Genomic DNA, 12,676 nt, shown 5'->3' with positions numbered 1-12,676 from the left:
AATTTCATTTTCTAAGACTCTGATAAGAAATTGATGTACCAAAATCATTTACACCTTATTGCAAACTTTTGCGTTACTGCTTCAAATATCTTATCCAAATAAATCTTTTCTAACAACACCAAACATCGAAAACCAATTTCGAAGTTCCACTGAATCGCTTAAAGACGACTTACAAAATGGCTACACGTGAGATTTTGCCTATAATTTGTGAACTTTGAAATTCATTTTCTCATACTCTGATAAGAAATTATTGTTGGTGTTATCACAGATAATTACTTACATCTTTACCTTTAATAAAGGGTAGGAAATAAACGCAATAGGATTTAAATTGTTCTGGTAGTCGATTTTTGTCCAATTTAAATAAAAATTACTCGACTTCCTGGTGGATTCCGTCTTAAACATCTTTCAACTTTAACAGTAAACGGATGACACAGTTTAAATTTAGGCGCGCCTGTGTTATCGTGCTAGGCAGCCTCTGGATCTGTCTCTTGATGCTAGGTTCTTTTGATAATAATTATTTATGTCATTTCCCTTCTGGACTGAAAGTAATTAAATTTGTATTTAGATTTTCAGGGTTTGATAGACGTTCCAACGTTTCCCTTCCAAAAATAAGGAGATTTGATTTTAACTGAAAAAGTCTAGAAATAATCGTGGTTTTTTAAGTTTACTTTTAGGTGCCTAGTTGCATATGAAACTCCCTTCAAAACGCACGAAATGTGATTTCGGCTTTTCTAATTTTTTTTTTGGACCCCGCGTAGCTTACATCTTCGGCGTTCACACGATTGCATCTTTCAGATCTTTGGCGCTCGGAAGAACCGTCGTTTCAATCCTGCCTACAGGCCTGCTAAGAACTGGAGAAGTAACATGCATCAAAAGGAAGTGTAATCATTTTAAGGCGATGACGTCAGTCCATCACCTTATATCATAAGGTTATTGGCGGAATTTGTTATTCTGTTCGTCATCGCTTCTGCATGCATTGCGTGCCTTGTATGATACTCTGATGGACATAAACGTGCGAGAATTTCAGAGGATTTTAGGAATAAAACTCGGCGACTGCTTCAAGTCCAAGGGTGAACTAACCGTGTCAATAGTAGTGTGACTCGTTGGCTCATTGCGACAATGATTTGCTAAATTTGACCCATTGCGGATCTAGTGGCGGTAATGCACTGTTCGATAAGAAGAACGAACGGGAATCGCAAAACGGCCCGTTTGCCGTATAACGCGAAGGCCTTAAGAGAAATTAGGTCCGATGCCTTTATTCGATTCTGTTTCTCCTTTGCCACTTTTCTATATGTAAGAGCAGGATACAAAGAGTACGTTACTTCAGTTGTTTACGTACAATGCGAAAAAACGGTGTCATCTACAGCCGTTAGGCGACATCGGTGCGGAAAATTGTACACGATTTCCCCGCTAAGTTACTTAATTGCATACTGGGTCACAGAGTTTTGCATCAGTAATTGGTTAGATTCAGTTTAAGACGGAATCCACTAGGAAGTCGAGTAATATTTATTAAAGTTGGACAAAAATCAAGTACCAGAATAATTTAAATCCTATTGCGTTATTTCCTACCCTTAATAAAAGGTAAAGATGTAAGTAGTTATCCGTGATAACACCAACAACAATTTCTTATCAGAGTCTGAGAAAATGAATTTCAAAGTTCACAAGGTATAGGAAAAATCTCAAGTGCAGCCATTTTGTAAATTCGTCTTAAGCGATTCAGTGGAATTCAGCGGAACTTCGAAATTTGTTTTCGATATTTGGTGTTGTTAGAAAAGATTTCTTTTGATAAGATATTTGAAGCAGTAGCAAAAAAGTTTGCAATAAGGTGAAAATAATTCTGGTACAACAATTTCTTATCAGAGTCTGAGAAAATGATATTCAAAGTTCACAAGCTATGGGCAAAAGCTCACATCTTTTAAGCGATTCATGGGAATTCAGTGGAACTTCGAAATTTGTTTTCGATGTTTGGTGTTGTTAGAAAAGATTTCTTTCGATAAGATATTTGAAGCAGTAACACAAAAGCTTGCAATCAGGTGTAAATAGTTTTGGTACATAATTTTGTCCAATAACTACTCGAAGTCCTGGCGGATTTCCTCTTAATATAACATCACCCTCCCTGGTGAAAAAAAGTAATCAACCTGGTGGATTTTTGACTTCCCTGGTCGATTTTGTGTTGAAAACCTGGTGGAAAATCGGGTGTCACCAGGTCTGTTACAGAGGGGTGTTCTTGGGTCGGCGATCTCATGCTTACGCTTATGTCAACGATCTAATCAATGATAGTTAGTAGAGGGGACTGGCTATGAAACCCGGCAAATTTCGACGATGTTATGTTTACGTACAATCAACCGGTCATGAATGTTAACGAACTGATCATGAATTGCGATCTTATGTCGACGAACTTGTGTTTACGATGTTTATGATCTACGTTTTTACATGTCGATTATGTTGGCGATTATAATAAACGAGCAAGTTGTTAAACGTGTTCGATGCGACGTATATTGGTGACAACAGTTGGCTTCGCACTACGTTATTCAGATCGTATATGATGTAAACGATCTTGTAAACGATCCTCAGATGGCAGCATTGATCCTAATATTCGCTAATTGCCAGGTAAACAAGACCTCTGGGTGGCACGGGGTGACGACTGCTAGTGAAAATTAAAACTGAAACAGCTTTTTTGGCATCATGTTTTGCCAAATTGTGACCTCTCACGCGAAAACGTTCCTTACGGAATCCGTGTGTTCGGCGAAACGCGCGGCAAGCGAACGGATGAGAAACGGCTCGATGTGCCGTTCTACACGGATACCGAGAACGGCTACACGGATGTAAATTTTTGTTACACGGATGAAGTTGAACGACTACACGGATGTAATTTTTTTTCGCACGGATGAAGTCGAACGGCTACACGGATGTAAATTTTTGTTACACGGATGAAGTTAAACGGCTACACGGATGTAATTTTTTTTCGCACGGATGAAGTCGAACGGCTACACGGATGTAAATTTTCTTCACACGGATGAAGTCGAACGGCTGCACGGATGTAAATTTTCTTCACACGGATGAAGTCGAACGGCTACACGGATGTAAATTTTCTTCACACGGATGAAGTCGAACGGCCGCGCGGATGAAAAAAGTTTAAACGGCTTCATTCTAAACAAAATAGCAAAACTCCTCTTTCGAACTGCTCCGAATAATATTATCGCAAAACAGTCGTAATACAATAACACTGATTACATAAAATCGAATTGTTCTTCTATTAAATCTGCATTCTGAATCAAAACTTTGAATTAATCTTAAACTGTATCGAATATCTCAGCAGATTTTTTTCTCTAAGTTTTTCGCTTTTATGCTTCTACGCGCGTCACAAAATTTAGTAGAAGGCCGCCATTGTTTAACTGTCCTGCGCTGAGAAATCATTTCAAAGTCAAAGCATTCAAGCAGATTTTTTTCTCTAAGTTTTTCGCTTTTATGCTTCTACGCGCGTCACAAAATTTAGTAGAAGAAGGCCGCCATTGTTTAACTGTCCTGCGCTGAGAAATCATTTCAAAGTCAAAGCATTCAAGCAGATTTTTCTCTAAGTTTTGTCGTTTTTATGCTTCTACGCGCGTCACAAAATTTATTAAAAGAAGGCCGCCATTGTTTAACTGTCCCGCGATGCGAAGTCAAAGCATTCAAGCAGATTTTTTTTCTTTAAGTTTTTCGCTTTTATGCTTCTACGCACGTCACAAAATTCAGTAGAAGAAGGCCGCCATTGTTCAACTGTCCCGCGCTGCTAAATCATTTCAAAGTCAAAGCATCCAAGCAGATTTTTTTCTCTAAGTTTTTCGCTTTTATGCTTCTACGCGCGTCATAAAATTTAGTAGAAGAAGGCCGCCATTGTTCAACTGTCCCGCGCTGCGAAATCATTTCAAAGTCAAAGCATCCAAGCAGATTTTTTTCTCTAAGTTTTTCGCTTTTATGCTTCTACGAGCGTCACAAAATTTAGTAGAAGAAGGCCGCCATTGTTTAAATGTCCTGCGCTGCGAAATCATTTCAAAGTCAAAGCATTCAGGCAGATTTTTTTTCTCTAAGTTTTTCGCTTTTATGCTTCCACGCGCGTCACAACATTTTGTAAAAGAAGGCCGCCATTGTTTAACTGTCCCACGCTGCGAAATCATTTCAAAGTCAAAGCATCCAAGCAGATTTTTTTCTCTAAGTTTTTCGCTTTTATGCTTCTAAGCGCGTCACAAAATTTTGTAAAACAAGGCCGCCATTGTTCAACTGTCCCGCGCTGCGAAATCATTTCAAAGTCAAAGCATTCAAGCATATTTTTTTTCTCTAAGTTTTTCGCTTTTATGCTTCTAAGCGCGTCACAAAATTTTGTAAAAGAAGGCCGCCATTGTTTAACTGTTCCCGGGCTGCGAAATCATTTCAAAGTCAAAGCATTCTGTTTGGTCAGGGCACTACAAATATTCTTATACATTTCTGCAATTTGAGTACTTTTATTATCAAACTAAGTTTTGTAGTACAAAGCAGTCTTACTACAGCTGGACAAACAAAAGCAATAATTTATGATCCTAGAAACACCTTTACATGAAATTGATTGAATAAAATACATGAAATTGACTAGGAAGACCTTGGTGGAGTTGCTTCTGGCAAAGACATTTTTCGCGTTGTGCGACACCTAGAATTAATCTTCCCCTTGATGATCCTCCAGGCTTTGTCCTTTTCTTCTGGCGTGCTTACAGGGAACTTACTAAATACCAGTATTTTTAGAGAATTTAATTTGTTGCCATCGAGGCGTTTTTTCTCGTGACTACCATCTGTGTTACTTTCTGCGAGTGCTTTCTTGGTGAATAAATGCTTCAGCAAATTTAAAGCACACAAGTGTCTATGAGTTTCTGGCTTGGCTAACGTGTCCTGTATTGCCTTGACTCTTGACGTAACACGAGGTAATATTTATCTATAGATCTCAAATCAGAAGCGCTCGAAATTTGCGTTCCGTCAAGCAACGAAACATTTTCTCGTAACTCGTTGAATTGAACTTAGTTTTTAGTCTTAGATAAAATTTTTATCGATGATCGAATGTTATAAAAGCGAAGATATTTCAAGAGCAGAAAAAAACCCGTGTCCGTTTAAAACGAGGTGTTTGTAAACATCACATTTACTAATAAGGTGCAGTTTTTAGCTCATGCCATTTGAACGTCTGTCAACTTTCTTGTATGTGTAGCGTGTAGCTTGAGCCGCTTCAAGGGCTGACGAAACTTTAAACGGATAGCTTTTGCTGCTCGAGCGGCTAAAAGTTTTTTTTGTATGGAAAGGTTGAACGGCTAGTAAATTTCTTCACACGGAACGGCTACACGGCTCGAACGGCTAGTAAATTTCTTTACACGGAACGGCTGCACGACTCGAACGGCTAGTAAATTTCTTTACACGGAATGGCTGCACGGCTCGAACGGCTAGTCAATTTCTTCACACGGAACGGTCAAACGGCTCGAACGGCTGACAAATTTTTTTACACGGAACGGCCACACGGCACAAACGGCCCTTAATTTATGTTACACGGATAGCTTACACGGCTCAAACGGCATCCCTTTCCGTGCACACGGCTACTGAACAGCAAACGCGCGGCTATCCGTGTCAAAACGGCAAGACCTAAGGAACGTTTTCGCGTGAGAGGTCACATTAATGCTGACTCTCCGGCGCGCTCTGCATTTGATGAATAAACAGGTGGAATATCACGTGATGATAACAAAACAATGGCATACAAAAGAATGGAAGCTCCTATTATATTCAATACGACTTGCCGTGTTTCCAAGAATCGTTGCTTGACTGACCTCCGATAGTTAGTCACTCGCTGAATTCGATTTGCTCATTTATTATTATTACGCACTGCTATTTGAGGAGTACTCGAGATGCCCATCCTTTAAAATTATTAGGATTGATTTCAGAGCCCCATCGAAAATACAACATTTAATTTAAAAAAATTGTTTTCACAGTTTGACTCGGACATTAAATCATTAAACAGGTGCTGGGCCCCAAGATTATAACGACAAAAAACAGGATCTTCTTTTTAGTGTTTGAGGAGAAACAAGAGATTGCGATTGAGATGGCGGCTGGTCTTAAAAAATTAAATGACTTTAGCTTTTTCAGCCACTGAGTATAAATAATTAGCGAATAAAGTTCAGGCAACTATCTTCGTTGACCTTAAAGGGACTGTGTGACGGCTGAGCGAAGTTTATTTTATTCCGTTTTGCCAAATACTTAATGTTTGCAAAGAAATTACTTCTATGGATTTTAATGACGAGACCACAGCTTCATTGCAACCAAATGTGACTCCCGGGCGTTAAAATTTAAAGGTACAAGCAAACGAGATGAACTTTGAAAACTGTTCAGCCCAACAATATTTCAAAAACCCATATCGCAAACCGTTTCAATCTTCGTCACTTTTGGCCATCCGTACCTTAATTTGTATTTGCTGTGTTATTTGAACGTTCCTTCACTGTTTTAAGAGGTTATTTTTATGTTTCACCAAATTTGATGGTCATTTCCGATGCCTAAATCTGGCTAAAATCCGTGACACAGTCCCTTTTATGTCGTTTCGCTTTTAACCTGGCAAGCCGTAGCGAGAATGAAATAAGCCGAATCGCCTCAATGAAATACAAATTTACTTACCCTGAGAACTTAAATTTGCCGACGATGATGTCTTGCTGGAGTGATCTTCTTTTGGGCGCTTTGCCCTTGATGTTCCAGACTGAACGTCTGTATTTGTGCTACCTCTTTTTCTTTTCTTTCCCATCGCAAATGTCTTTCCGTGTAGGAAGAAAGGATTGAATCTTGACGCCCTCGAGTAGACTGTGCAGCGGGAGGTACCATGAGGCTCCATCTCCCACAGCAAAGAAGACTAAGCCTTTGTTTATAATTCGAAGGGAAAGGCTATTGTTTACGAACCAATGAAAATCAAGAACCAAAGAGCCTTTGCTGCCCCAGTCACTGTGGAAAACATGTCGGAAAGGATTGGAGCTCCCGTGCTACGCAAAATAAACGGCACGCATATATACATGCATGCAGAGGCGATGACGTTTCACAATGATCAAAGATATAACAATTTTTTTTATTATTTAAAAACTTAAAGATTTGCTCGAATCACAAAACAACCTTCCAGTTCATCACATCGGAAACTCATACGATACAGAAGATCGTGTGACATCTGAGGTCACCGAATGTCGTTCGCGATGTAAAATCTTAAGTAATTTAATAGTGCGAATCAAGTCAACAGCGCACACTAGAATCATTTAAAGCATCTTTAATAATATATCAGACATAATGTTTTAGATCAGCAAATGCAAGCAATTAATAGAAATTCTACAAACGTTCTGGCTTTCTGTCGAAATATTCGCATACCGAAGCCTCCGACACATTTTTAACGGCTTTGAAATAAATATTATCAGTGAACGTTCAAGCAAAACAAAGATTTCAATTACTTCACCTTTTTAACCTTTTTCAAGAAGCTGCTATCGGTTTGCCTTCTGGCACCGGCTCAAAAGTTATGACTCAAACACATCAAGACTGATGTATACGTAAAACGACTCGTGTGAACGAGCTTAAATTTATCCGATACCTGATTCAACACTCACTTCAGGCCGTGAACCTCCGTTCAACAGCTAGAAAACAAACGCACTTTGCAGTAAGTGAATATTCTCACTGGCCACAACTCAAGATGGGTAGCAGTGCTCCCCGGTTCGGTGCATCGAAACGAGGTTGGATAAGCGTAATATTGCCCATCGTAAAAACGAACCGGCAAAATCGTTCAAATTCTCAATATTTTACTCTTGTCACTCTTGAAAACCGGCAGGCGGAATTTCGTCGTTTCAACGGCACTATTCTGGGAGCCTCGAAATATATCAAATTGACTTTCTCGGAGTTTTCTGCAACAGATGGTGCTCGAAATTAATTACCATAAGCAATACTGTATTAAAAACCTAATAATATACATACAAAAATTTCTGCATGCTCATTGGCTGAGAGCACGTCAATTAATCCCAAACAGTGCAGAAAGTTGAGATTGAGTGCAAAAAGTTGAAATTGAGTGCAGAAAACTGAAATTAAATTGATTAACAGGAAAGTCGGAAAGCGCGCCAAAACAAAATGGCGGCCGATGTCGGAGTGTTTGAGACCCAGGGGGGGTACTCGGGATTTTAAGTGACGGGGATGATCGAAGGATTTTTTGGGGTTCGAAATTTTCGATTCCGGGATTTTTTTGGGTAGGAAAATTTGGCAAGTATTTAGTGATTTAAGTAGGGATGTTTTTGGGTATTTAAAACAATCTGAACATTCGTGGTAGTGCTTTGGCTGCGTTTTTCTGTAAATAAAGTACAAACAAACGTGTTTTGCTGTTGATTTTTGAGAGGTTAATTTGGGGTTTGAGAGAGCAAAAATCGAGCAAAAACATAACGTTTCATGAAAAGTTTCATCGATTTAACTAAAGTTATAAGTATATAAACCAAAGTACTAGGAATTGGACGTTTGTACAGCACATGAGAGGCTTTACGAAACTACTGAAAGCTACCAATCGTGGATTTTCTTACGCTCGCAAAGAAGAAAGACTACAAGCGTGAATTGAAGTTGGACATTTCAACCCATACCAATACAACTGAATAGGGATAAAAGCACCTGATAATGCATGACAGAGAGCTTTAAAATTCCCTAGCGGTATCTGGATTTTACAAAGCTCGGCAATTCCGTTATGTTTAAGAACAAATCGGAAAGGTAAGCCACTGAACATGTATTTGTTTGTCATCCACTTCAAGTGAAATTTTTGTATGTGTATTATTAACAAGTAATCACATGATTTTTCTCGTACAATTTGGGATAAATCAGCACTCGTAAATTTTTCAAAGACTACAAATTGCACCCGCCCTACGGGCTTGTGCAATTTGGTTAGCCCTTGAAAAATCATACTCGTGCTGATTTATCCCAAATTGCAATCGAAATCATGCGATTACCTATACAAATTGTGAGGCAAGTCTTTTATGAGTATTTCGTGTTTTCGCATGGTTTAGTGGTAAAGTGTGGGTTTTCCGCTTGTTCGGACACCATCTTTAATTTTTTTTTCTCCAACAAAAGCGACAGTCTTGTTCTTATTACTCAAATTTGTCCACCTTTTGCGTAGGGATTTTATTCTGGCGATGGTGTAGATATGGATGAATAACTTTATTCATCAAATGCTTACAATGTTTTAAATGGAAGAAATGACGTTGGTGAATGTTGTGTTTCGATTTATGTTTGGATGATCTTTCTATAGCAACGGTAGTTACCTTCTCGCTAATTTTAAACTAACGTGTGGAATAACATGCTTGTGAAATCGAGTTAATTAAGTACACTGTATTAGGAAAATAGACAAGTAAAATATCATGGGCAGCATTTTTGTTTTGATTTGTAACCATGTCTTTTACTGGAGTGGATCTTAAAGTGGCACTTGCTAAAAGAGAGAAGCTTAAAATATATTTCCCTGCTTATTCCCTCAGCAATGCCCGTAAACAATTCGGGGCAGGAGTCCCTGGTTATTTTGACTACAGCATTACATATTTTTCAGTGTTCTTCTCCTGCAATAAATCTACAACGAGGAAATGAGAAAGTAAAATCAGCAATCGTTTTGTTTTTGTGGGTTTGTTTTTTGTGATTCCCTAAAAAGCTGTTGCTGTGGTCTGCCTGTTTCACATTAATTGGTTGAAGAGTATTTTCAAGCTCTTCCAATATTTTTTCCTTTCTCTCTAATAAACTTTGTAACATTGTTTTGTTGATGCTCTGATCCCCTTTTGGCCTTTTTTTAGCCCAATTAACTTAACTTTTATTCTCCTGTTTCTAATGTACATAGATCATCTTTTACGTTTTAGACTAGTTTTAGCGTTTCACATTTGTAAAGGTTTATCTAATTCAGCTTCTCAGCTGTAAATTTTAAAGCCTCAATAAACTATCTATCTATCTATCCTTAAGCAGCTTCTTCCTAGTAAACCAAATAATAATTATAAAAACAATATATAATAATAATAAAAACCTTCCCAAAATCCTTTGCAACTGAAAAATCGTCAATGCCAAATAACTTGGTCAGTTTGAAGTCAGCAGAAGAAGTACGTCGTATAGAAATAACTCTTACCATAAACTACTTCTTGTATAAGTCGTAGGTAGATGACGTCATTAGTCACGTGACTTTGCTTAGAAGTTCGTTTTTGCTAACTGTGACGAAAATAGTTTGTTACTGAAAAAGCAGTCATTGCAGTTTGAAGCACATTGGTGTGAGGCATTTCGGGGAGTCTGGGTACAAGTGCCGAAGTGCGTATCTGGCGTTGCATTAAATGTTAGGTAACAAGAAATTAGATTTTGGTAGATACTTATATGTTAAGTACTTTTTAATCAATCCAATTGTTATGACGTCATCGGTCACGTGACCAGAACGGATCACATTTTTAAATTCGCTTGAAAACTTTACTAGAACCTCTCTCTTAGGATCTTTTTGAGCGAAGTTGTAGTTTTTTAAATAGTGTTTTTAAAAATGGCCATTATTACCTTTTTCTGAAAAAGTACGGCAGTAAAAAATACAATTTAAAAGTGTGTTGCCTTCCTACTCAACAACCATTTGCATTTGAAATAAAAGAAAATTTTGCCAAAGGCTTGCGTGCATGCTCTCTGTGATAGCGTTGTTAGTTACCTTTCATTTTAATTGCTTTTGGCGAGGATGGATTTTATTTCTTTCAGACTAAAGGAGTGGCGCCTGGGGAGAAGTTAAGCTGCGGCCGCGTTCCCCTTTCCCCTGCTAGCGGATTCCCCGTGGTCCGTATTGCAGGCTCATGACAAGACTGAGAGCATTTTCAAAATGGCGTCGATGGCGATCTAATGCAGTGATTTTGAGTTATATAGAATAGTTTTGTCAATGTTTTTTTCTTCTTGACGCGATCACGAGTCCCCAAACAAAGGGTATGCAATATCCTTTATTTGTATTCCCGATAAAGAAGAATATGGAATGAGGAGAAACGGGGGAAGCTTTTCACAAACATTTCTAACAGAAACTTACAGTGACCTGAGGTAAGCGTTTCTCATTGTACTATAATTTTATTTTGAAGACTGGCTTAAGCTTATGTCTTCGGCGTTTATGTGAAGATTTATAAAAGTGCTAAAGATAGAATCGTGCTAAAACTTAACTAACTGGAATTAAAGCCGAGCTTGGCGATTAAAAAAATATGTCTTGTAGATTTTGAGGCGATATTATCATAGTATTAAATGTCAGTTATGTGTTATTTATATTTGTCATCTAAATGTTAAGCTACTTCAAATTAAAAAGAATCGCATCCTTTCATTATTTATACGCGAGGAAATGTTTGTCAAAATATTGACCAAGTGGTCATTTCAGTCCGCAAAGAAAAATTACATTTGCCTCTTTCGGCATGTGTGATAAATGAGACCATTTCTTAACTTTGTATCTTTCCATGATGTGTATTTAAGTAAACAGTTTTTCTCAGAACTACTCTCACCCGGACGATCACACTATACGAACTAGTGATGTGTATTGTATTGCCAGACAAAGATTTACGTTTAATTTCTTTTGCATTTTGTGGTATACAGGTAATTTGTGGGATTAATAGAATGCCTAATGTGTAAACAGGATTTACAGAATTCAGAACTGAGGATTTTCTGAATTACTGGTGAGTTAAACTATGAATTATAACAAGTTCAGGTAGTTATTAATATCTTCAGCCAATCTCAGCAATTCCCATCCTCCTCTCTACACACATTCATTACCTAAGACATTTAAGATCTACTTTTCGACCAGACATTTACCTACTTTATAAAAAAGCTGTTTGACATTTTTTAAGGCATGTATTTTCAATTGTTGGATGGCCTTCAGTAGCATTTTAAACTACAGCTAGCAATGTAAAAAATTCAAATGAAGACTGACATTTTTCTGCAAAATTATGATTAATGAAAGGAAGGGTGCAAAGAAAATTGATTTCTTCCTGGCCTGACCCAGGTAGACTGGGCAAGGTGAAACCATTATATGCTTACCCAAGGTCCCATGTTTCTCTGGAAAGATCAACAACAAAAAATAAAAATCCATAAATGTCATTTGGCTATCTAGCAAGTGGAAAAAATTATTGAATCCACAAGCCCAACATGAAAGCAGTCAGGGTTTTTTTCACACACTGAAAAAGGCCATTTAATATACAGTCTGCATGCTGGAAAAATAACAATTTTATCAAAATAAATAGTTTTTTTTTTCTATTTACAGGTGACTTGAAGAGTGCAATGACATTCCTCTTAGTCAAAGTGAACTCAAAAATACACATTGTGTTAATGTAATAAAATCGTCACATGATTAATTCCCACATGTTGCCAGTTTAAACCTGAATATACTTTAGTGCCTTTTTAGCTAGGTATTTATGTAATGTGAACATCCCAGAACCTAATAAGGCTACATGTGAATACTGACACTTTATTACATGTAAGTTTTGAAACCATTCTGGGGTTCATGACAAAAATATTTTGTTTCAATAAAAATAATGAAATTACAGAGAATTTACGAAATTATTATCGCAGACCATAAATTTACTCCAGCACAGGCTAAAGTGTCTTCAATAGTGTAATGGCAGTTTAATTTTAATGTGTGGTTCCAAAAAAATATCTATACCTACCCCAAGGATGG

General features: G+C 37.7%; 1 protein-coding gene across 2 annotated transcripts in view; it reads right to left on the bottom strand.

Annotated features, from left to right (window-relative positions):
* Positions 1-6,809, bottom strand: part of LOC144651224 (deoxynucleoside triphosphate triphosphohydrolase SAMHD1-like) — a 53,257-nt gene extending 46,448 nt beyond the window's left edge. For both annotated transcript variants that reach the window (XM_078511137.1, XM_078511138.1), the window contains exon 1: positions 6,655-6,809. In XM_078511137.1, the coding sequence (XP_078367263.1) occupies positions 6,655-6,778 (124 nt within the window). In that variant the 5' untranslated portion in view covers positions 6,779-6,809. The remainder of the gene's footprint in view (positions 1-6,654) is intronic.
* Positions 6,810-12,676: the final 5,867 nt, after the last annotated feature.

This window comes from Oculina patagonica, chromosome 4 (assembly GCF_052425735.1).
Source record: "Oculina patagonica isolate OP01 chromosome 4, crgOcupat, whole genome shotgun sequence".
In the NCBI taxonomy this organism is placed as follows: Eukaryota; Metazoa; Cnidaria; class Anthozoa; order Scleractinia; family Oculinidae; genus Oculina; species Oculina patagonica.
The sequence above is the reverse complement of the archived record's forward strand: the minus strand, read 5'-3'. Positions and strand labels throughout refer to the sequence as shown.